The sequence below is a fragment of the Colossoma macropomum genome, unplaced genomic scaffold, assembly GCF_904425465.1.
Source record: "Colossoma macropomum unplaced genomic scaffold, Colossoma_macropomum, whole genome shotgun sequence".
NCBI lineage: Eukaryota > Metazoa > Chordata > Actinopteri > Characiformes > Serrasalmidae > Colossoma > Colossoma macropomum.
Window position 1 is genome coordinate 17,352,501 of NW_023494791.1, and position 24,278 is coordinate 17,376,778.

General features: G+C 38.9%; 1 protein-coding gene across 4 annotated transcripts in view; it reads left to right on the top strand.

The window, feature by feature from the left end:
* wdfy4 (WDFY family member 4) overlaps positions 1–24,278 on the top strand; it is a 63,439-nt gene that overhangs the window by 16,309 nt on the left and 22,852 nt on the right. For 2 of the 4 annotated variants that reach the window (XM_036574158.1, XM_036574160.1), the window contains exons 11-44: positions 677–778; positions 2,057–2,247; positions 3,202–3,606; positions 3,943–4,148; positions 5,369–5,459; positions 5,593–5,807; positions 5,992–6,083; positions 6,415–6,646; positions 6,833–6,909; positions 7,314–7,532; positions 8,035–8,213; positions 8,741–8,972; positions 9,167–9,300; positions 9,405–9,516; positions 9,633–9,823; positions 10,001–10,153; positions 10,280–10,353; positions 10,570–10,731; positions 12,166–12,257; positions 12,606–12,702; positions 12,806–13,008; positions 13,238–13,404; positions 13,594–13,713; positions 14,085–14,246; positions 14,386–14,562; positions 16,111–16,237; positions 16,564–16,721; positions 16,813–17,051; positions 17,506–17,627; positions 17,737–17,928; positions 18,683–18,792; positions 22,359–22,436; positions 23,816–24,007; positions 24,103–24,190. In XM_036574158.1, the coding sequence (XP_036430051.1) occupies positions 677–778; positions 2,057–2,247; positions 3,202–3,606; positions 3,943–4,148; positions 5,369–5,459; positions 5,593–5,807; positions 5,992–6,083; positions 6,415–6,646; positions 6,833–6,909; positions 7,314–7,532; positions 8,035–8,213; positions 8,741–8,972; positions 9,167–9,300; positions 9,405–9,516; positions 9,633–9,823; positions 10,001–10,153; positions 10,280–10,353; positions 10,570–10,731; positions 12,166–12,257; positions 12,606–12,702; positions 12,806–13,008; positions 13,238–13,404; positions 13,594–13,713; positions 14,085–14,246; positions 14,386–14,562; positions 16,111–16,237; positions 16,564–16,721; positions 16,813–17,051; positions 17,506–17,627; positions 17,737–17,928; positions 18,683–18,792; positions 22,359–22,436; positions 23,816–24,007; positions 24,103–24,190 (5,391 nt within the window). Of the gene's footprint in view, positions 1–676; positions 779–2,056; positions 2,248–3,201; positions 3,607–3,942; positions 4,149–5,368; positions 5,460–5,592; positions 5,808–5,991; positions 6,084–6,414; positions 6,647–6,832; positions 6,910–7,313; positions 7,533–8,034; positions 8,214–8,740; positions 8,973–9,166; positions 9,301–9,404; positions 9,517–9,632; positions 9,824–10,000; positions 10,154–10,279; positions 10,354–10,569; positions 10,732–12,165; positions 12,258–12,605; positions 12,703–12,805; positions 13,009–13,237; positions 13,405–13,593; positions 13,714–14,084; positions 14,247–14,385; positions 14,563–16,110; positions 16,238–16,563; positions 16,722–16,812; positions 17,052–17,505; positions 17,628–17,736; positions 17,929–18,682; positions 18,793–22,358; positions 22,437–23,815; positions 24,008–24,102; positions 24,191–24,278 lie in introns of those variants that run through there. The other 2 variants (XM_036574159.1, XM_036574161.1) reach the window with 2 other exon arrangements.

The following is a 24,278-nucleotide window of genomic DNA, read 5'->3' on the forward strand; positions in this document are numbered from 1 at the left end:
TGTGGTTTAACCTCTTAAACCTAAGGGACCCATCAGTGGATCCAGACTTGCCTTCCTCACTCTCATAACTACTCACGTCAGGGGTGTCCAACTCAAGTCCTTTAGATCTACTATCCTACAGAGTTTAGTTTGAACCAGGCGTATAATAATGTATTAGAATTCCCATGTTGGTTAATCCCTATAATCAGTTATAGTAATAATCAGTACAGGGTGCTCTCATTTTTTTTTACCAAAATAAAGTTCTCAAGCTGTTTTCAAATGTGAAAATCTTAATCCCTTATCCACATTTGTTCCTTCAGTGTATTTTAAACAGCAATAAAGTGCACTGAATTATTTCCATCAGTTATTGATTTGTAATCAAAGCATTGTAAGGTCAGAGATTTACAACCCAGATCTCACACCGATTAAATAAAAACTCCTGCCTTACATCTTAGTGTCATAGTACTAACTGAATTATTCATTGCAATTGCTGAAACTATGGTTTTCTTTTAGTTGAGAATCTCCATTCAGAGTGCTGTGTAGTACATGTAGTCTTAGTCTTAATCTCTGGGATTACCAACTCTGGGAAACCAGGAGTTGGTTTTCTCTCTGGGAAACCAACTTCCAGGGTTTAAAGATTTAATGTGTACAAATATTGAAATCCACAGTGCTGACCTGAGATTTCTTTCTTATGCAGCAAGTAAGGATGAGCTGAGAGTGGAGGACTGTGAGAGGCAACTCACCACCAACATGTTAAGTGTAGTTGCAGCTCTGGCACTGAGGTCCATCAGAAATACAGGTATACATAAGTACTTTCCTTTCAAAGTTGTTTGATGTGAAAAATGGTTCACTGTAGAGAAGCTTACTGACTCACTGATTTCTTTACAGTGGTGATGATAGGAATGAGGGGTCGATGTCTGCTACACAAATATAGCCATTTCACTTACAATCCAAAACTGCTAGTGAACCTGTGTGTGTCTTCTGAGTTTTTACATGTAATGTTGATAATGGAAAAATAGTGATAAATCTGAAAAATTCCCTTTCTTTGGGGAATATTTTGCCTTACAATGCCCTGCTTGTACCCTATCTGCCATAAATGCATTTAAACAAAAGTTTTAGATCAAAATCTTCTCAAAACCATCATAAAACAATGTGTCATGCATCAGGCAGCTTATACATAACCATTTCATGTAATAACTTTGAGTGAGGGAGGTATGAGGGACAGCTGGTTCCTATCACCACAACTGTGAACAGTTCTAGGTTTCTCTAAAAAGGGGCATTCAACATCAAACCACTCTGAATTGTTTACATTATGCAGACATTTTGAGAAATCTGTGAAATTCTGTTTTATCAAGGGGGGTTTATATTGTATGTACAAACCAAAGTTAAAGAAAGTTTTTCAGTTTTAAGTCTCAAATCACAGTTTCCGCTGTAATCAAAACTTCTGCATAGTACGGACAATGTTGGGAGGTGACAGAATACAAGTATGTGAATGTGTATTCAGTCCAAGTTGCATTTTAAAAAGACAGTATTCAGAACACTCTTACTTTTTACATTTTTAGGAGAATACTTTTGGAATACTTACCCAAAAAATGTAAAAATGTAAACGTGTGTGTGTGTGTGTGTGTGTGTGTGTGTGGAAGAAATACCATCTATGCTTATTTATTAATTATTTTAAATCAGTGCACGGTGTGGATAGACTTACTCTAATGAATAACTCCAACATTACTTCTTTATAAACTATAAATTCCTGCTAAAGCCTAAGAAGACTAAAACCATTGTGATGACCAGTTATTAATCTCAGTGTAACAAAACTGTTTTGAAGGGTGATTAAACTGAACAGTCTCGTTAGTAGCGTATCGGTGACGTACTGAAAATTACATAGTTCCACACTTTATAATCACATTTGCAAGATTTTGTTATTGGAATATGGTGAATTGTTTGCTTAGTTCATGAGGCAGCAGTGGACTGAAGTAGGAGATGAGAGCCAAAGTAATGTTGAGAATTAGCAACACATAATAAAATACATAGATTAAATTAAGAGTATAGCCATTGGTTTCTCTCTTGATTGTATTAGCGTTTATAAGGGACTTGGGGATGATTCCCTATGTAAAGATCTTCCTGGATGATGAGCAGTTCCGCAGTCCGGCTCTCTGTATACTGGAGCAGTTGTCTGAGATGAACCCAGAGGAGTACATGAGCACAGCTATAGGAGCCCTCTGCTCCTCAACTGAGACTGAACTGCGACTCAAACTGGATCTGCTGCAGGTATGTCATGTTTCTTCCTCTGTATCCTCCGTTCCTTTTCTCCTTCCTTGTTTATCCCTCAATCACTTATGTGTCATTCTTGTTATCTGTTCTAGTTCTGTCTTTAAGCATTACCTCTACTATCTCCCTCTCACTCTGCTCTCTTTCTCTTTGTTTATGCTCACATGTGGAGAAAATAGACCAGTTGTGAAGGGGAGTGGCTGCACCCTGAATTGAGCTCAAAGTTTGGGGGGCTACCTCCAGATTCTGTTTTTATTTCTAATTCTAACAAATTATAACAAGTTTAAAGCATAATAAGTGTTTGAATTTATTATCCTAGCCTTTGGGAGTCTGATCACATTACAGCCAAATTCAGATTGATTTGCTAATATACGTTTAGCTGTTAACTCGGGCTCGATTTGATTAGGATCGCAGCCTGGTGGTGTGACACGACGGAAATTATGAGCAATATCAGATCAGTGAATGTGAAAGAAATCTAATTATATGTAACTAAATTAGCTACTTACTGTACATGTCCATTTTTTAGATACAAGTACAAGAATACTAACTTGCAGACTATTACACTGTAACTGGGTTAAGGCAGGTAGCAATTGGATTCACCCCGACCACTGTGTGAAATATGTCAAAGCTATTCTGATTACTTCTATTGGTCCTAATTAGTTTTGGGCTTCATTTTATGACACATTAGCTCTTTGATATATTAGTGTGGTAAACTGAATAAAGGCTAAACCAATTTCTGTGAAGCCCCATGAAACTCGAACCTCACTCCACAGCCCCCCTCTTTTAGAGTGATATATAATTTATCGGTGCATTTTCCACACATCTCCAGTTTTGCCATGGACTGACCAGGAGAAACCTTAAAGTACTTAAACCAGATATTGATGATCACAGCTGATGTAATTGTGAAACTGCAACATTTTTTTTTATTGATATACTCATCTTTCCCATCCTCAGTCTATCCTGAAAGTGCTGGACAACCCAAACAGCTGGAATGCTTTCCGCACAGCGGGCGGCTTTAACGGTTTGCTCTCCATGGTGGTGGACATGGAAGGGGCTCTGCTGGAGCAGCCACTGGGGGTGTGGGCCTCTCTCAGCCATGGCAACCTGATGGAGCTGCTGCTTCTCGCCCTCCACACCATCGCTCTGGCCGTCCATCTGCATCCTGTCAATGCCCACTTCTTCCACATCACCGGCCACTATGAGAAGCTGGCCGAGGCACTGCTGCAGCTGGGCTGTTTCCGTAGCGGGGTGCTGATGGAAGCAGACATGGGCACAGACTCTCAATCATGCCACAAGACCTTCCAGCAGTTTGTAGAGGCAGCTGAAAGCTCCAGACCCCTTCTTCCCGTACCCCTGCAGGTAGGACTGGGAAAAATGGCAAATACCTATTGTCACGATACTTGAAAACGTTTACAGTATCGCAAATACTGCGTGGCGCTCCATTCAGTTGAGCAGGACTACTTTTCTCTCTTGGATTCCTGGAATTGTTGATATTCAGATTCATCCAGACAAAAGAGTGAAACCTTAAATAGCTATGCCACTTGGGAGCCTCCCAATAATTAAAAAAAAAAAAACAAAACATGAAGTTGGTCGGTGTTGCTAATGAGACCTAGTAAATGCTCAGAAAAGCTTATTGTGAAGTAATTTATCGTGATAATGACATCATATTGTCATATTCTTCACCCCTGCCTGCAGGACTGTGTAAGGCTACTTAGCTTTCTGGAGCAGTTTGCTACAGGGGTCACTGTGGCTGTGGACCTGTGCACAGGCCTGCAGGAGGCCACAGAGGTGGAGGAGAGTCAGCAGTCTCCCCCAGGCCCCAGGGCAGGAGAGGAGGACTTTCAAAGCCGTATCAGAAACACGGCTCTCACCATCTCCTCTGGGTCTACAGAGTCAGGGAGGTGAGTCAGATGTTCGGGGACAGCTTGTCTCGTTTTGAAATTTGTACTTTTCAGTGAAGTAAGAATATATCTGCAATGGTTTTTGTTATAAAACAGTTATTTGGTGATCCTTTGCGTGTATTTTACAGCACATGTTAATTTAATGTTTAATTAACAGATCTTCCTTGCAATGAAGTCTAGCTTTTGCTTTGTAGAGCCCATTTCATGAAAAAAAACAAATTTCTCTTATTTTGGGAAATAAAGGAATTTGAAGAGATATGTTAACATTGTTAAAGTTTCAAAATATACTATTCAGTACTTTGTCCATATGGTTCATACATGGAAACTATGTTGCAAAAGCAGCCTGTTTTGAATGGATTATTTCTGTGATGTCATGAGAACCAACACATTTACATATATCCACCTACAATGTTTAGCCCTATTCATTCACATTAATATTCTAGGTAGTGTTTCAGCTCTGGATTCTTCACGAATGAGGCATAATACAGGCCAGCCAATCAAAACAGAGGTCATTTATCTTATTTCAGTCCGGAACGCACAGTAACAAAAACAGCCTGTTTAATTCTATGAGATAAAGAAAGGTTAAAAAATGATCATGTAAAAAATAATTAGGGCTGTTTTTGGTACATAAAACCACCCAACCATCGTAAGTGGACCTCAGGGGAAAATAACATACAAGAAAAAATTTGGAATAGGGGCCATTTGGTAATAGGGCTGCATGATACTGACAAAATACTATTTTGTGATTACCCTGTTGTGTATTGCGATTGCCAAGTGCCTTGAGCTATATTAAAACATATTAGCAAATTGTCCTGCTTTATTTTTGACAAAATGTCAAGTCATGTAAATGCCTTGATGTACCTAAGCTTCTGCAGAAACTCAACTGGATTATTTGTTATCAGTCAAGATGTTCGTAGCACACAGTAAAGAAACAGTGATTTGTTGGAGAGATCATTTGCTTATTGCACACCTCTGCGAAATCAGTGTCACAAGTGCTAATATTGCAGTAGTAATTAACAAGCGATTTTCCAAACAAGGGCAACATGGTCATATTGGTGTAGTGTAGTGCCAGATGGCTAATGTCTCTATCAGCCACTGATGCTTTTGATCTCTCTGACAAGTCACTTAACCTCAGGGGCTGCCCGAGGGTTGCATCAACATGAGACCTCTATTTGTGCTTCTGTTTCCTGTACCCATCACAGACATTCCTCTCTACTCAGGTTTTCCTGTGATCATACAATACTGCACCCTGGAGCAATTAAGGTCCTCATGACTCTGCTGCCTCATATTTACTCTCCCAGTGACCCACAGGTTAGTAGTACAATAATACATAATTCTTATTTATTTAAATGTAATGCCAAAGCTGTTCTTAAGATTGATGACTTTTACAAGCTCTTGTCTGCTGTACAGAAGCATTCCTGTGTCTCTGGTCTGTCCTCTGTAGCTGTCTGCAGAGCTGCAGTTAGCTGTAGCTCATCATGTGCAGTCTGTGGTGAAGTCAGAGCAAAACAGACAGATTATGTGTGAGTCAGGCCTGCTGGTCACTCTGCTGACTCACTGCCGGGACATCCTCAGCAACAGCACCCACTTACTGCACTTGCCGGTGGTTCGCATCCTGGAGAAACTGGCTTCCCAATCCATAGACCATAAGTCCCTCAGGTAAGCCCAAACAAGTGAGGATGCTACATGATGTTAAAAATATCTATAGTGGTTTACTTTTCTATACTGTTGCATGACTTCATATTCATGTTGTCTTGATTTCAGATGCGTTCATATCCAAATTGTACAAATAGATATTTATGTCTGTATTGTTTGTGTCATTTGCTTTTGTGTTTTTCTTCAGACAGTTCCTGTGTTTAGGAGAACCTCTTATGTGTAATGCTGAGAAGTGTATCCCTCCCCCTGACTCAGAGGCTGACCTACCACTCTCTAATGGTACATTTTAATAATCTTCCTTTCTTTAACCCTGTCTTATCTAACATCTTGCTGGCAACACATTCACAGACTCTGGTTTTGTCATAAAGTTTTGAAATCTGCCCCTGGAGGGCTGTATGCATGTCTAAGTTCAGCTTAGTAAAATATATCGACATGTGGAATTGGAGCTTTCTATGTGGTACCATGTTTTCTGTCAATGTGTGTGTGTATGTGTGTGTGTGTGTGTGTGTGTGTGTGTGTGTGTTTAAATAAATGCTTCATCAGCATTGAGAAATCATATTTCAGATTTAGATTGGCTCAGTATTAAAAAAATAATTCCTGTATTTTTAAGGCCAGTGCACTGACCAAGCAGATGATTGTGTAGACACTGACAAGAAAAGGTCCAAGAAGTCATTTAAAAGGAGTTTCAGCTTACTAAGGACATCCCCAAACAGTGGGACACCAATTCCCGTTCACCGCATCATTAGCCTTGTTTCAATGACTTCGCCGCGGAGCTTCCGGCCACACAAAGTGTCTGTATCCCCCTCGTTTGTGGAGTTCGACATGACTGACAGTGGATTTGGGTGGGTTTCAGCAACCTCCTGTTTTAAATAAAGTAGGCTATGTTGGAATTCTCTTGAATCAGCTTTGCTGATAGTAATTAAATTAGTCTCACAAAATGTTTTTGCATGACATAATTTCAGTGCTTATTATCAGTCATCCTAGTTTTATAATTTCACAAGCTCATAGAGGGCCTTCTGTCCTTTCAGGTGTCTTTTTCTACCATCTCTTGCCACAGTGAAAGGAGTCAGTGCAGACTCCATCTCTACAGGAGGAATCGGCAGTGGTGAGCAATGTTTTGTCAGCAGCACTGATTGCTATCATAGACATACATTCTCAGATATTTAAGTATACAGCTGAAACATCAACAGAAACATGCAGACATCTGTGTCATTTACACCCTTAAGCTGTAAGCCTGTTATTCAGTTATTGATCTTATACTGATTGTCCATTAAATACTGGATTGCTAAGTAATTACTAGTAAGTACTATGAAAATAATATGTTAGATTTTTGGACCCTCCAACTGGTCCTAAGGGTTTAAGAGGTTAAACGATATTAAAAAATCTGAAATCAGGCAAATCATTATTGGACTAAGAATGGACATGATGCAGTAGGTCTCCTAATGAACTGAGCATGCAGTGAAGCATTTTCTAGGCCTCTGTGTCACTGCTGTCCTCCTTGTTTCTCAGATTGCCGAGGTTTTCCTCCCTCTGCTGGCCTGTCTTTCTCCTGCTGGTTTCTGATCAGCAGATTCAGCTCAGCCTGTGACTCCCACCCGGTGCGTCTACTGACGGTGGTGCGTCACATGTCCCGTGCTGAGCAGCAGTACAGCTGTCTGTCAGTAAGCATCTCTGCCTCTGACGGCTGCCTGGTCATCTCCACCGAAGAGGAGCCCTACCAGTTCTTAGGTGACGACTCTGTTGACACTACATTGATTACTGTGCATAACACATACCTTACTGATATATGCCTGACATTATGTGACCATGACTGAGTTAGTGTTGATGCTGAATGTGAATCATATCTGGATGTGGGCAATATTACTATATCCTTGGTTATATCGTTAATATGATAAATTACCCTAAATGCAGCGTGCTTCTCTTGTTCACTTTTTTTCCAATTGTCCTTCTTAAATAGTTTATTTAGTTTACAGTCATTTGATGAAATTCACTCATGTATAGTTTTTCATAGCCTTGTTTAAATGTGGCACTACTGTTTGTTGGTTCATTCCAGCGTGTTTTCAAAACTGATAATAACTAAATATCATCATACACGTACTGTGTGATGAAGATGACTTGAGTGATCTCAAGACATCTTTAAGGAATCTCCCACCCTTAATTAGAGCTGTCAGATTCTTTTTACACAGCACAGATTACACAAAATTCATTACAAAACATCTTTATTCCACAGACATAATGGAGCCTGAGGTACGGACTCCAACTACACTGCCGGTTTCAGTGCGCTTCAAGTGCTCCAGACAGCTGATGCCGGGTCAGTGGCATCACCTCGTTGTTGCAATGGCCAAAGACATCAAAAAGAGCTGCAAAGTGTCTGCTTATCTGAACGGAGAGATGATTGGGACATCAAAGGTTGGTATAAGTGTTACAGATACAGTGGCACCAGTATTAGGACATTTGTGCCATACATAAAAAATTGTATTGGGAAACAAAACGCCAAACGGAGTGGCATTTATTTTAAACAGACCATTCCAAGACAGTCCTGTTTGAGTTCTGGTTGAGTTCCTGATCCCATCAATGAACACGAACTCTCCGACACTATTGAAAGAAAAACACATTTTGACGTCTCACCTCTGTGCTTTACAGTACACTTAATGCAGTCTGGTTGGACTTGTTGTCAAGGCTTTTTTCACACAATGACTCTGTTGTCAGTTTGATGTTGGGCTAAAACAAATATCATTTTTTGAAAACATTTTATGAAGTAACATAAAGAATATCATTAAAGTTGGCCAATGGTTAAAGTGTCCAGACACTTTTCGGGGCTATTGTACATCTCTTCTTTGCTTTTTAAAAGTTATTAAAAATTGTGTTTATAATTTCAGATCATGCAGCACACCTGTTGGTCTCAGCATACTGTTTGTCTGTCTGTCTGTCAATAGATGAGGTATATTCAGCCATTCCCTGGTCAGTGCGTTGCAATGGATGCATCAGCAGTTATTGACGTGTGTGGGATTATTGGCACTCCCCCTATATGGAAACAGCATGCAGCTCTGGTCTGGCGAGTTGGTCCTGCATATCTCTTTGAAGAAGTTCTGAGCTCTGATGCTGTAGAGGTCATGTATGCACAGGGCACTAAGTACCTAGGCAACTACCTGGCTCTTGGCGCTCAAGGTAGGTAAACAACACGGTTTTTGTTGCTGCTTTTTTGCCTCAAAAACTGTCTTTGATGAACTTTGCTCTGTTGAAACTTGCCAGTATATTTGTGAACCAAGCAATAAAATGCTTTTTCTGCATTGCAGATTGTATAGTACACTGGTGTAGAAGCAGTTGTATTTATTTATTTTTTTTCTCAAATGGAAAAACAGAATATTCTCCAGTGAGGCTAGTTCCTCCAGAAAGGATCTCCTTCGGGATAAACCCAGCAGTGTCTACTGTCACTACAGTAGTGGAGATCAGAGAGCAGCACAACGAGGTGGACTGCCGTCTTATAGCCAAAGAGGTGCCACTATTTTGTTAGTTCTGGCTTATATGTAGTATATTAACACATTAGATGCCTGCCTGTAAAGATGAAGACAGTTTCAGTTCTGTTGTATTTACTTATAGATGGGCATCCCATCACGGGATAACTCCACTCCCATCTTTCTAGCCCGGAATATCAGTCAGCACCTTAGTGGAACTGCTAGAACAATTGGGGCTGCCCTGATTGGTCGCTTTGGTAAAAAATTATAATTTTTTAGACCCTACCTACATCATTACTGAAATAATTATTACTTCTGGTTGATGACATATGGCTTTATTTTATTTGCCTTGTCCCTCTACCTCATCTTGCAGGGGTCAGGACATTTATGGCGAACAGTGCTGCCACTAGTTTCCAGTACATTGGCGGACCTGCAGTTGTCCTCAGTCTGGTCGCTATGGCGTCAGATGACGGCTCGTTGTATGCATCTGTCAAAGTTCTGCTGTCTGTCTTAGATGCGAACCCAGTGATGAGACATGAGATGAAACGCATAAATGGCTATAAGGTACAGTCTCTGTGAGGATGTTCTACAATAAAACATTTTAATACAATAAGTTGCACAGGCTCTTTATAAGCTTTATGTGGCTTTTTTGGAAAAGAAATTTGCCTCTGTACATATTATTTACTTAAGCATGTATACTAGTGAGTCATCTTTGTTTGATTGACTTATTTTTGTCTGCAGCTCTTTGCCTTCCTCCTGAAGTCAAAGGCTCACTTGATCAGTAGTAGAACGTTCCAGTTGATTTTGGCCATAGTGGGCACCATGGAGCTGGGAACAGGCTGCATATATATCCATGACCTCACTGCCCTCCAGGGTATCCTCTGTGACTTTGAGGTATGCTTATGTTTATATATGTAAAATGTCATGAATTACTTACAGTTTCTAGTATATATGGCCAATGTCACTGTTTTTTTTTTAGTCTGGCCTGTATGCCTCATAGTTAATTTCTTTTATTTATAGGTCTGGCAGAAGGCTCCAGAAAGTCTTGACTTCGCTGTTTTAAATCATTTTGCAGATATCCTGAAATCATCAAGGTACTTCAAACTGAACCATGTAGCCGTTGTATATTGACTTTTCAGGGCTTGATGTAAACATGCATTGATTTGTACATTACAGAGTGCATTCTTGCTTCCTCTTTCCACTCATGCATGATCTGTTTACAGGAAACATGCTGTAGCACTCTGCTTGACATAACATTTGACTTGTCACCATTAATCTGTCATATGATTGATTGTGCCAATCTTTTTCAGTGGAGATCTGCGGAATACAGAGGCTATGCAAAGCCTCAATCTGATGACCAAGCTCCTCTTCCTGCTGCAGGATGCCACTGTGACACACAGAAAAGTCACTGTCATCTGCACCATCATCACATACCTGCTCCAAGGACATTTCAGCACCACAGACATCCGCAGGCATGCAAAGAACAGTCTATTTGATGGCCTAACACTGGCATGTTCAATTGCTCATATAAAGTCTGTTCTTGGGGTTATTCCTTACTCTGGGTGCTTAAGTTTCATTCCACTTACACACTTCTTTTGCGCTTGTTTCCAGGAGTTACATGTTAGCACATTTCTTATTTGACTGTTATCAGATATTAGATATAAGGAGGTTTTTCATGAAAGCACACAAAATTAGCCAATAATTAGAACTTCTTTCTACATACCATTGTAATTATGTCATATTTTAATAATTTTAGATAGTCAGTTTAAATGCAGTACTGTGCCTCAGAGACCAATCAGAACAACCATTAAGTACTAATTATTCGTTTTTCAGAAGATATTTCTGAGAAGAGTAGACATAAAATAATCCATTTGCATAAAATGTGAAAAAACATCAGTTTACTAAACTGGAGTAAAAGAAATTAAGATTACAAATTAAAAGATTAAAAGTGCTAAGTATAAAATAAAAGACTCCTACCAACCGTAGACCATCAAAACTATCACCATCAGCTTTCATCTTTGAGAGACCAAGACATCAAGCTCCACATTGTGGTGGAAACATCCTTGTTTCTGTCCATCTTTCCACTGTAGGAAGACAATTCAGTGCTGTGGGTCTAAAATCATGTGTGGCTGTCAAGAAGCTGTTATTGAGAAAAGGAAATTTGCAAATCAAACAAAGAAGTGGCTGATTTTCTCAGAACAACAAACTGACCACCCAGACCTCAGCATCACTAAATGTGTTTATTATGAGAAGGCAAAAATGCAACCAGCTTCTGAGACTGAATTTTGAAACCTCCCTGCAGATTTCTTTGAAAAACTAAAACCAGTTTTTTTCTAAAGAGAATGGAAGCTCTAATAAAGGCGAAGTGTGGACTCTAAATACTAAACAATTTGAAATTATATTTAGTTGTTGAGGCTTCTGTGTAAGTTTTGGTTAAATATATGTTTTCTGCTTTTTTCCTGACACTGAAAAATGAATAACTTAACTGACTTTTGCACATTACTTTATAGAAGTATAATTCTCAGTTTCTTGGAGCAGACTAATGTAGACCATTTATTTATCCCTCCATGATCATAAAATTCGTTTTCTCATGTATGTAAACAATCTAAACACAGCATCATACCTATAGACTGGTAGGCAGTTTGGTTGCAATACCACATTGGAACTATTGGCTGTGCTAGATCTTTTTTACCATGCAAGATTTAGGACAATAAAATTACTTGGGCCCGATTTGCTTAACACATGAATTAAAGATGCACACCCTAGCACTGCCCCAAATATGTCCAGAAGGTTGTTTTAGAGATGACAGACTCTAAGCGGCCTTAATTTTGCATTGGTAAAGCACTTAATACGTGTGTAACTAAAGCAAGTTTCTCCACCTCTGTGTTTTGTCTTTGCTCACGCAGGCTTGGACTCTTTTTAATTCAGACCCTGTTGTCCCCAGATGTTAATGAGAATACAGCCTTTCCATGTATAGTTTCAGATGATCAGTCTCAAGGTAAGAAAAATACCACTACATATAAACAAAAATTGCCATTAGAAGTTTGTGTTTAGAGCAGTGGTTCTCAACGCTGCTCCTGGAGGCCCACTGCTCTGCCTTTTTTTAGTGCTTTTGCTGCTCCCAATACACCTGATCCAACTAATCAGCTTATTAACAGTCCATAATTAAGTTGAACTTGCTGTGTTAAAGCAGGAAAAGCGCTAAAATGTGCAGGACAGTGGGCCTCCAGGACCAGGGTTGAGAAACACTGATTTAGAGGACTGTGTTTCTCAGTATTGAAGTCTACATGTTTCTTTGGATGCTTTGATTAAAGCTGAGTGAAGCTTTGCCTGAACTTCTGTCTAGCCCTGAGCCAAACACCTGCAAGAACCGTCTGGATCAGGAACCAGCTGCTTGAGGTGCTGTCCTCACTAATCATCTCTGACAACCCTCTACCTAACAAGTGAGTCTGTAGTGAAGGGAACTTCTTACCAAAAATTTTCATAAGTGTACTTAAAAGTAACAAATTTTGATTCTCTAACGCTCCCATGTTTCTTGCATGGTAGTAACCAGGAAGAAGTATTCCTCACGCTGGGGTCAGATTGGTTCCTCCTCTTCTTACAGGGACACGTCCACTCCAGCACAGTTCTGTTGGCTCTTAGGCTGCTCATCCATTTTATCTCGAATCAGAGCATACTGACCAAGTTCAGAGAGGGCGTGTCATTAGGAACACTGTCAGAAGGCATGGACATGCCGCCCAGAGTCATAGGTACAGCAATTTCGTTGTTTGAAAACTGTAAAAGCCTGTTATTAAGCCCACACACTAGACGATATGTGAGAAGTATGTTGATTGATGGTTTTGCTCACTCTCTTTCATGACTCTGTAGCAGTTCTGAAATTGAAGTCAGTCAGCAGTCATGCTATCAGCAACAAAAATGTAGCAGATTTAAGATTATACTGTTTTTTTTTTTGTGTTAATCTGTTGCCATTTTCCTCAGGTAACTTGGGGTCACACTCTTGGTCATATGAGTGTTTGAGCTGCACGTGTCCAGGCTTTAATGTACTGCCCAGGCTGCTTCTCAGTCATATTAGCTTGCCGCAGATATATGGAGCTTTCGCTGCACTGCTGATGGGAAAAGCAGATTTTCACATACCTGATGGAAAGGTAAATTTGACAGGTGGTTTTAATGCATTGTAGAAGCACAAGTGTCTGAATAAATTGGAAGTGCAAGTAGACACACAGATAATGAGATTGTGATTTATTTTGAAAAAGTTTATATTTTAGAAAAGCCTGAAAAATCAGATGATTCTTGTATTTTATTCAGTGACTCAAACATCTCCATTTTGATTCCAGGTGGATCTTGACAGCTTACTCCAGAGTGTGATTGACAGCTCCAAAAATGAACAAGGAGTTCAGCTCTGCACAGAAGCAGCCTGCGTTCTCATAGAGCTGGTCAAGATGATCATTTGTAAGGTGAGAAAAATCAGTGACATTTTATAGACCAAGGTCTGTATGAACTTAAATCCACATGATATGTGTGCTTAACTCTTAGAAGTTGTACATTCAAATGCAATAAAACAATGTTATTTGTAAGTTTGTTATGTAATAATTTATACTTACTGTATATTCTTTGTCAACAGGTTCAAGTTTGCTCTTCCACATTTTTCCAATATTTTTTTCTGATATTGTTTGAAGGTTTAAAACGTAAATTTTCTTCAAAATGTTTCTATTTGTTTGAGCGATCAGTGAAAAGCTGTGCTTTTGTTTTAACTGATGATAACTGACTTCTAAGGGTTGACTGTTACTTATACTGTTCTATACTTTGCTTTCGTTTCTCCAAAAAGCCAATATCAGGAAGTGAAGACAGCTGGGAAGTCCAGTACCCAGGCAGTGTGATGCAGTTCCTCTGCCTACTCCACAGCCTCTTCCCCCGAGATCCTCTGTGGGCTTCCCTTGACTTCCTCAACTCTCTGGCCAGTGCAGTTTTTCCTACTGAAACCACTGAGGTGAGACATGAGGGGACAGTACCTTTCATGCTCCTTGCACATCAAATTACAGGCCTGATATGCAGCTTTTAATGCCCTAGAGAAAATCAACTCAGCCGTTTATGCTCTGATCATGTGTGTCTCCTGTCTTTCTATGAAGAGCCCTGCAGGTGCCCAGGGTAACGTTGATGGTGGGGCTGTGGGGGAATCCCCAGTAGCCCGACTCTCGCACCCTGCTAGGAAGCAGGTGTGTGACTTCATTCGCATTCTGCTCATGGACAGCCTCATAAACATTCCTGCCAAAGATCAGCATCACCCCTTCATTCAGCTACTGGAGGTGAGGATAGGCAGCCTCTGCCATTAGCAGCGCATGGACATGTGTAATTAACCCTTAGAAGTCGAGAGTTATCATTGTCATTTACTTTATTTAAATGTAATTACATGGTTAGTTACATAAAGAATTACATTTCAATGCTGTAGCAACATGTTTGAGTCTGCACTTCTGACCTATTTATTTTGATGTCAACAAATGACACATAGCAAAAAATATGAAGGAAGCAAGACTAAAACAGCTCCTCTTTTACTTATAAACACTATAAACACAGATGTGGTGTCATGAGAAACTGCATGTGAGTGAGGAAAATTGTGTAATAAGTGAGTGAAAATAAACCACGACATGCTTTTGTTATCGCTGGCAAAAGCAGCTAGAGGTTATGGCTATAGTGGGAAACAAAGTGCAAGAGCAAAGTTTATGGTGTATATACAGTACTGTTCAAAAGTCAGAGGCCTCCTTCATTATTTAATTTCCAGTTAAAATTCATTCAGTGTCAGGAAAAGAGCAGGAAACATATATTTAACAAGAAATTACACAGAAGCCTCAACAACTAAAGACAATAACAGATTTTTCAGTATTAAGTGTGTCCACTCTTTTCCTTCCATTCTTTTCAGGAGACTCACTTTACAGTTTTTCAAAGAAATCTGCAGGTTATATTTTTCCATGCTTCTTGTGAACACCTCCAAAGTTCAATCTTAGAAGTTGGTTGCATTTTCTGCTTCTGCAAAACCAAAGTAATCCCAAACACATTCAGTGATGTTGAGGTCTGGACCTTGGGGTGGTCAGTCCATTGTTTTGAGAAAACCAGTAGCTTCTTTGTTTGATTAGCAAATTTCCCTCTTTTTTGTGTATTTCCTTTTCTCAGTAACAGACTCATAGCATTGAGTTGTCATCTCACAATGGAAAGATGAACAGAAACATCTGTGGATATTTTCAGAGCTGAAGCAAAAGTGGAGCTTAATATTCTCCTGTCTCTCAAAGCTGAAAGTACTGTCTAATTTGATGGTGACACTTTTGGTGGTCTACCTGATCTGGCATTGTTATTAGGAATCCTGTTTTCTTTATATACTTTAATAGTATGTTGAAACTCCTGATTTTTCACTTATTTTCCTTTGACTTTCTCTCCTTCTTTATGCATTATTATCTCATATCTGATCTCCTCAGAAATATCTCCTGCAAAATGGATCATTTATACGTATACTTGTAATGACCACTATGACTAGAAATTAAATAAATAAAAAGGTGGTCTCTGACTTTTGCACAGTGCTGTATATTGTACATTTTACACGAATAATATACCATTTCCACATTTCTAATTGTGTAATCATCTGCTACTGGCCCAGTGTGTAAAATTTTTTCTCCATAAGGTGCCACTCTTGGCCCAGTTTTGAGGGATGGGCACCACATGCACATCTATTCCTCACTGGAAGACTCTGTGTTTTGCAAAGCCAGCTAACGTGAAATATGATTATGTGTATAGGTATGGTGTGTTAAAGTACTAAATGTTGCCGTGTGTATGTGTTTATTTTAAAACTGCAGCGATGTTTTCAGTTCTCTCCAGATGGTGTGTGTCAGGAGCAGAAGCAGAGCTTTCAGAGTGAGCTGCTGGAATTTCTTATGGACATCATTCACATGACTGGACAGGAGGAGGGTCAGTCTACACATGTGGCCAGAGACGGTAAAGTAATATTACCCATGTGGTGCGGCAGACTTTTGTATTTTTTGTGTTTTTGTGGGGAAAAAATACTGAAATGTTGGTTGACATTAACTGAAAGTTCCCTCTAAATGTATTCATATTACCAAAGCTTTTGGTATAAATTCTTCTTTTGACTTTCTTTGACTTTTAATTATACTATCCAGAATGATATTTTTAAGGATAATAACATTCACAAAATATTTCTGCCCTCTTCTTTGTTTTATGTCTTGTTCATAATCCATAACAAAATCCATGTCTCAGTGCTGCTCTTAAAGCAATAAGCCTGCTTATTTTGGTTTTACTTGCAGATCCAAATCCGTCCAAATCCAGGCCTGAGGGGAAGGTGGCTATACTGATTGATAACATAGCTTTCTTCAGTAAGATGCTGGTGGAGAAGCTCTATACTGGCATGTTTGTGGTGGATCCAGAAAACCTGCTGGTCTTTGTAGCAGAGCAGATTGCTGTGGTACGTATGTGTAGTGAGAGAATGGCCAAGCTTTTGATTTTTGCAGACCATTATAGTGTTTTACTGATGACTTCCTGTATATGTGTGGCAGGCGATGGAGAAGGGGCAGACACAGCGAGAGTCCACAGTCAGTGTTCTATACAAAAGCATGAACAGGGCCCTGCTCTACTTCCTGTCCCGGCCAAGGCAGACCCCGGCCGAGCAGCAGCTCATCCTCAGGACCCTCACTGTGCTGCAGCAACAATGGGACGTCATCATGGCCACCTACAACGCTAACGTCCACTTCATCAGCTGCTTACTGCACTGCCTGCTCCTGATCCGCTCAGGAAGGTACCATGTTTTCCTCCTATTACCATTCTGTGGGATTATCAGTGAAGAAGGTGTACAAATGCATGCAGCAATCTAAAAGTAACATTTCAACTGTATCAATTTGGAATCTAAAATCAATTATAATCATATTCAATAAAGTACAATAGGCTGTGATTTTATGGACACATTAAATGTAGAGGGCTGTTTTCAAATGTAAAAATCCAAAAAGAAAGTTTGATACTTTGTTTTTGTTGTTTAAATTCCACTGTTGCATACCAGTCTTCATAATGTGTGTATTATGTTCAAATAAGTATGAATTAAATAATCAGAAGAAATTTGAGATTTTATGATGCACTGAATTATTTACCAAAGACTCTCAGCTGACTCATTGTGAGGTCCGAGATTTATGCCCTTATATTGAAAGCTAGAGAAAGGCAGTAATGCTGTTCTTTATGTTTTTATTTTACACTCTCAGCTTTCCTGAGGGGTTTGGCTGTGAAATGCATAAAAAGCCATCTAGAAAAATCTGGCGACACCTTTTCCCACACAAGAACAACCGCACAATGGCCCCAGTTGACATCCCAGATTCAGCAGAGGGTGAGTTGTCCGTCTTCTCCCGAGATGCTGATCAAATGGCCGACACGTGAATAACATTGGTGATTTGTGTTTTTTTATTTTTGTTTTTTTTTTTTGCTGTTGTGTACAGTGGAGTCGGAGCTGATGAGGCTCGTGGAGAGCACGTGGAGTAAAGTGATAGTGGAGAGGAGACAGTCGCTGGAGGAGGCCTATAAGATTGACCTATCGGCTAAGCAGGCAGGCAGGGAAGTCCCAGTCTCCATGACTGATGTGAGCCCTCTATGGGAAGAGACAGCAGTAAAAGCATGGCAGGTTTTCATAGGTCAGGCTCTCTCTTTGCTGTGTGCATCTTTTCAGCATTACTATTCTGTACTTTGCCTCTGGCTTTTGTTGAACCCATGGCTTCCATTGCTTCACTGGTGCGATGACTGGTGCCTTATCTTCAGTCTGTTTAAATAATCACCTGAATTATTTATTATTTGCAAAATTTTTATTAGTGCTGAAAATGATGTTGGGAAAGTTTATACATACATTTACAAAAAAATCAGTAATAGGAGTAGGTTTAAAAATTTGAGTGGAGCAGTGATGAGTTTATTAATATGTAATTTTCAAATAAGCAGATATGCTGTAGATACAGCCATATGGCAGAGATTGAACACCCCAGGTCAAATGACATATGTTGTTGATTTTCTAAGTGAAAAGAAGTTAACACATCCACTACAAGGAAGAAACTCAGTGTTTTTCTGTATTTTTCTATTCTATCTAACATATTGAAAAAATATATATCTAAATCTGCAGTAACGTTTTGCACGGGCGACGTTATTTTTTTCCTACTGTATTAAACTGTAATTGTGCAGTAAATGTGCAGATCTCTGCAGAGGATGTTTTAACTTATTTTCATGTAGAAAATCAACAAAATATGTAATTTGACCAGGGCACCCAAACTTTTGCATATGACTGTATAATTTTACAATTACAATATAAAAAAAATAATTATCACTATCAGTCACAAAATTTCAGTCAGACCCTACTGTTTGATGATTTGGATGTGCTCAGATTAGCCAATCTCTCCTCAGACTCTCAGAAGAAGAAGATGAATAATGGCCAGAAGAAGGCAGGTCTTCTTAGCAGTGTGCAGCGCTCGCCTCACAGGAGAGCTGGAAAGGACTCAGGCTCTAGCGTGGAGGTAAGAGACTCTGCTACTGGCTGTTTGGATTCTCTCAGTATTGGCCCTCGTGTAGCCTGGCAGAGAGAGGAAATGGGTTATTAAGTGAGTGCGAGCTGTTTCACAGGTGCTTATCCTGACCATTGTGCCCTGCCACCCTCCCAAAGTCACCACACCCAGCAGCCTCACCTACCCTGTGGCACTGTCTCAATCCGTCTTCTAAATCAATTTGGATCATTACAGCTGAGTACACCTCAGTGGGCAATGTAATTGATATTTGTTAATTTTTTCCACGGGAACACTCGGTAGAACATTGCGCTTGCCGGTGAAGGTTAAAGACGCTGTTATTGTTGTTTTTCCCCCTGAAACTCGGCCCACATCATTAGTTCCCACTGTTGAAGACGTCGCCATCTGGAAAAGGATGCACAGAGATATTACTCAGGCACGAGGCATGAAATTACCGTTTCTGTGCAACTGCTGCTGTCTCCGTCTCCGCCTCAAAAACAGGGGGCGGTAATTATAGGCAGTCACAATCTGATGAAAACATTATTCATTTTGTGTTATTCTTTATCATATCAACTCTTGACAGCCTATCAACTCTTTTGATGAATTGTTCCCTTCAGAAAGCTACTGTGAGGAATTTGGTAAAAAAAAAAAAAATCTCTATTTTAGGGAGTCTGTGTGTCATTCCAGTATTAAAAAAAGGACAGAAGTTATGTGGAGTGATATAGTCTTGTATACTTTTGAATTTAGTAACAACTAAACAACTAAACAACTAAACTTATAAACTATTATTTTGTCAAGTTAACCAAAAATGTGTAATTAAACTTAGCTTTTTAAAATTTCTGGATGTGTGAATAGCAGTTTCTGAAAGTGTTCAAAGTCAGAGTTCAAAACATATTTCAGACTTTTAACTGACTTTTAAATGACGCTTGCCATAAGTATGTTTATTTTATTAAAATAAATGATTGAACATTCCATTTTGTCACAACTAATATAATAATAACTCCTATGAACCTTGACCAAATGTTTCAGTAGTGATAGTTTCGGTAGTGACAGTTTTAGCCAATTTTGAGCATACGTCAAAAAAACTAGTTGATACATGACTAGTAAATACAGCTTTGAACAGTTGTACACATGTGGCATCATAATATTTTTCATTAAAACACAGAATGTTTACTTAATTGCTGAGAAAATGTGTTTTGGGAGTTACATTCTTGATGTTACACACTGAATTCCAGACTTTGCTACGCATTTACTTCAAAACAATGAGATCTAACTGCTCACCATGTAGCCATGAGGGACAGGGATGCAGTCTCACTTCCTGCTCTGACATACAGGGGTGTGGCTAAAGTAAGGCTCCACCTATGCACTAAAGCTCTTTGTGTTTCTGTAGTGACATGAAAACATGGGACAGTCATTTTTGAATAAAGCTTTCTTATTTAAAAACTCATGATAAATCAAAATCTTTCAACTTTAAAAGAAATCAAAATATCTTTTTATAAACAAAATTGAAAGGTTGAAATTTAGGTGTTGGGTTTGGGACAACCACTTCCCAATAGAAAGTACCCCATAAGTAAGTTTTTATTCTATGTATTTAGCTTATTACTATCTCAATTAATGCCTTGGGTTTAAATGTGTCATAACATAATATATATCAATATGTAAGGTCTGGATACTTCATTGGTTTTAATATTTTTTTTTACTGTGAGACTGCAGTGTGAACTAATTTGGTAGAATTATCCAAATACAATCATATGTAGAAGGTTGGGCGCCCCTGGTCCATTTACATTCAGTATAGTTTCTAAGTCAAAATAAGTTAACACATCCTCTCAGAGAACAGAGAATTTTTGTTTATTTGCTAAATTTTACATATTATAAAAAAAAAACATAAAATGTGGTTTGTGTAAAAGTTATGGTATTTTATATTTTATGTTTTTTCCTGATATGTTGAATTGAGCAAATAAATCAAAACTGTACACTAAAATCTGCAGAAAAGTGCCATATTAGAGTTTGTTCTCTGTAGAGGTTGTGTGACTTTATTTTCACTTAGAAAGTCTACAAAATATGCAGTTTGACTGGGGTGTTAAATGTTTACATATATTATTATATATATAGCTTGAAAGTTCTGGCACTTTCTAGAGTGTGTCACTGACATGACCAGTAATAGCCCCAAAGCACGAATGCCAGAAAACTCATCCCACATCCCGCAGCACAAACTTTTCGCTGGATTCATTTCAGAAATATACTGTCAGCATAATTATATCTTTATCTTCCTAACAGAAAGATAATTAACATGGCTAATGATCAAGTTAAGTTTATTACACATTCACCAATGGCTCAGAATGAAGTTGACGTTATGTTATGTTATCATCAAAGGTAGTGTTTTCTCTGGAAAGTAATTAAAATGTAAATCAGTGTGATGATAATTGCAGAGGGGATGCTATTTAATGTGGCACGTTTAAGAGGCCAATGAGTTTTCCTGTTTGGTAAATGGGGTAATTAATGCTATATATTACTTATGATTCTCTAAATAAAGGAATAAGATTAGGAGATGATTCAGTGTTTATCCGTGGAAACAGGGCCGTAATTGCTCCCGTAAATTTCTCTTTGTAACGCTTCCTAATCCTCCCATCCATTTGGCAAGCACAAATGCATCATTTTGTTTTTTCCTCCTAGTTTTGTAACTAGTAATTTGAGAAGTTTAAAAGTTTGAGAGTTTATTGCTCTTCTGTAGTGCTGTTTAGAGATTTGGTCAGACATTTTCTAATTTACTGTGATGTAATTGGCAATATTTTCCAGTGAATCTAGTAACTATGGATCATCTGGGTTTGTATGTTTTGGAAAATTGAACTGCTCCGTAATGTTGACTTTGAGTTTTGGAAATTTTACAGTCTCAAGGAAAATTTATGTCTGCAAACTGTACCTACTGAATCTGTGCTTTTTGTCATGAAGGTGTCAGTATTATTAGTCAGATTCCTGCATGATATATTCATTTGGCCTTTTTTTCAGATGGTCCATGTTTGTTTGTTGTGGAAGCAGCCGCTCCTGCCGTCCTGCAGTAGCTTTGCCTAACAGATGCATCAGTGAAGCTCCTGCTGAGCAGGGCAGGACACAGGGTTCAGTATCAGTCTCGGAGGCAGAGTTAATGCGCTTCCTGAGTTAGGCTTTACAGCCGGGTCCTGTAGTTCCCTGACTCGCTTTAAGAGGATACCACTGTGATGATTAGCTTAATGACTCTTTAAGTAAATATTAGAACAAGCACATTGGTCGTGTAGTACACAGGCCTCCTGAAGGGCTAATGCCAATCAGTGTAATAAATCAGCTGGGCACAGATTGTGGCACACGGCCAGCAGCCACCTCACACTGTGCTGATATTATACTTTAACTTAATTACTGCACACTGAGAATTATTACATTTGGAGCCTGGGTTATTGTAGGGTTCAATAGCCACTAGCTTGTTTGCCAGATAAATGCACTTTATGAAATGGAGTTATAACAGTATGCACACAGAACGCTTACATAAATGTGTACTTTACAAAGACCGATCAAAAGCTCACTTTATACTTTTCTAATGTGTTTCTCAGACATTTTTGGCAGACATGGAAGTTCACAGAAAGACCAGTGAAGAGATGTTTGAGAGCTTGCTGAAGAATCATGCACAGGTTTGTCAGAGTTTGTGTTGAGATGTAATTACAGTAAATAAGAAATTCTGGGTGGTTCTGGAATGCTGTATGGATTAGAGTACTGACTGGGGCTGCATGAAATGATTATACAATGCTGTGCAAAGGTTGTAAGCACTTGGGGAAAATGTGATTTAAATTTTGCAATATGTAAGATTTGGGGATTTGGAGACCTCTCTACTGGGAATGTGTAATTATACAAAACATGCAGAAGAACATTTAGTAATGTTGGTCATGCTTCTGACCTCTTCCCCTGAGTGGATGAATCTTATGATTGCAAGTGCATTGAAAGAGTATTCAATGAGAACTAAGGCAAAACTTGGTGAGAGACATGTTTTCCAAGGATGTGAGTGAATTATACACTATAGTCATCAAATCTTAATCAGTATAATGTTGATTTTGTATTTGACATTAGACATTGAGTCAGATGTTTTATGACATTAACACATAAAGATGTATCACACTCCGACTGAGACCTCTGACTTTTAAATAGCTATTTCAGGCTTTACAGAGTGACTCGCAGCAGTGCACAAACACCATATTTTAGCATTTTTTTGTTGTTTTTTCCCCTCCTGACTCAGTAATGCAACTTTTTCCAATTTTAACAAATATATCTTACATAATGTAGCTTTAAAAAGCTGTTTAACTGGTCAGTATGTGTCTATTTGCTCAGAGAAACACTAATATTACATAAATACAAATAACATTAATACAATAAATAATGATTAGGTGTGTCAACATGTTCATTTAACCATTTCCAAACCTCTTTTGTGGCAGCTCAGTATTAATTGTAGTTATCATCTAATACCTGGTTTAGCTAACCACTGATTCATTATGATAAATCAAGTGTGCTGGTGAATAAATAGCTCACAAGATATTAACTACTTATTTGTAAACGAGAAATACTTGATATTTTGTACTGTGTTTATGCTTATTTGTATTTATTCTACCTCTGTATGGTCTTTTGACAAGCACAAGCACACATTATGGTTAAGACCAAGATAAAGGGTTTTAAATAATGTGCTTAGTTGCTAAGACTTTTGCACAGTACTGCATATATACATTATGCTATTGCAATATAATATACAGTGTATTCATACAGTGTAAAACATTTAAGTAAAAAATAATGCCAAATACATACAGAAATCCATACAGAATAGTACAGAATCTCCTCAGGAGCATCTGAAGTAGGTCCAACTATTAACAAGCGATGTATTATGCAGGATTAAAACTGTTCTGTTGCATAGTAATATTATGTATTATAAATATTGATTGATGTCTGGGGACAATGAGTTGAAATTGCGTTGCCGCTCACTTGGAGGAGTTCAATAGGAAGTGCTGTGGTGTGCTGTGCTGTGCAGATGCTTCAGTGTGAGAATGAGCGAATGGCTGTTCAGTGGCTGAGGATAGAAGAAGATTTGCTTCGTGAGAGGGGGCTTTTTGGCCCTGGTCCAGGGGTCTTCATCAACCAAGGCTGGGTTCAGGATGCAGCTGAGGGGCCAAACAGAACAAGACCCCGCATCCGCAGGAAGGCTCTGCGACGCTCAAAAAAGGTCACCTATCATCACAAAAAGAAGCAATTGTTGGTCTCCTGTTAATTGTGCTTATATCATATGACATGATGTACAACATGATCTTCCTGTTATAGTTACCATCCCTGATGTCAGGACAGTATATGAAAAGTGGTCCTGTAGAGGAAAACAGAGGTATGGCAGAACTGCCCAGTGCAGATTCAGGTACAGCAATTTTGTCAGTATACTTTAAAAAACTTAACATAGTGAGTGTAGAGCAGAAAGCAGAGAGCTCCTCTCTACATTTTATTTG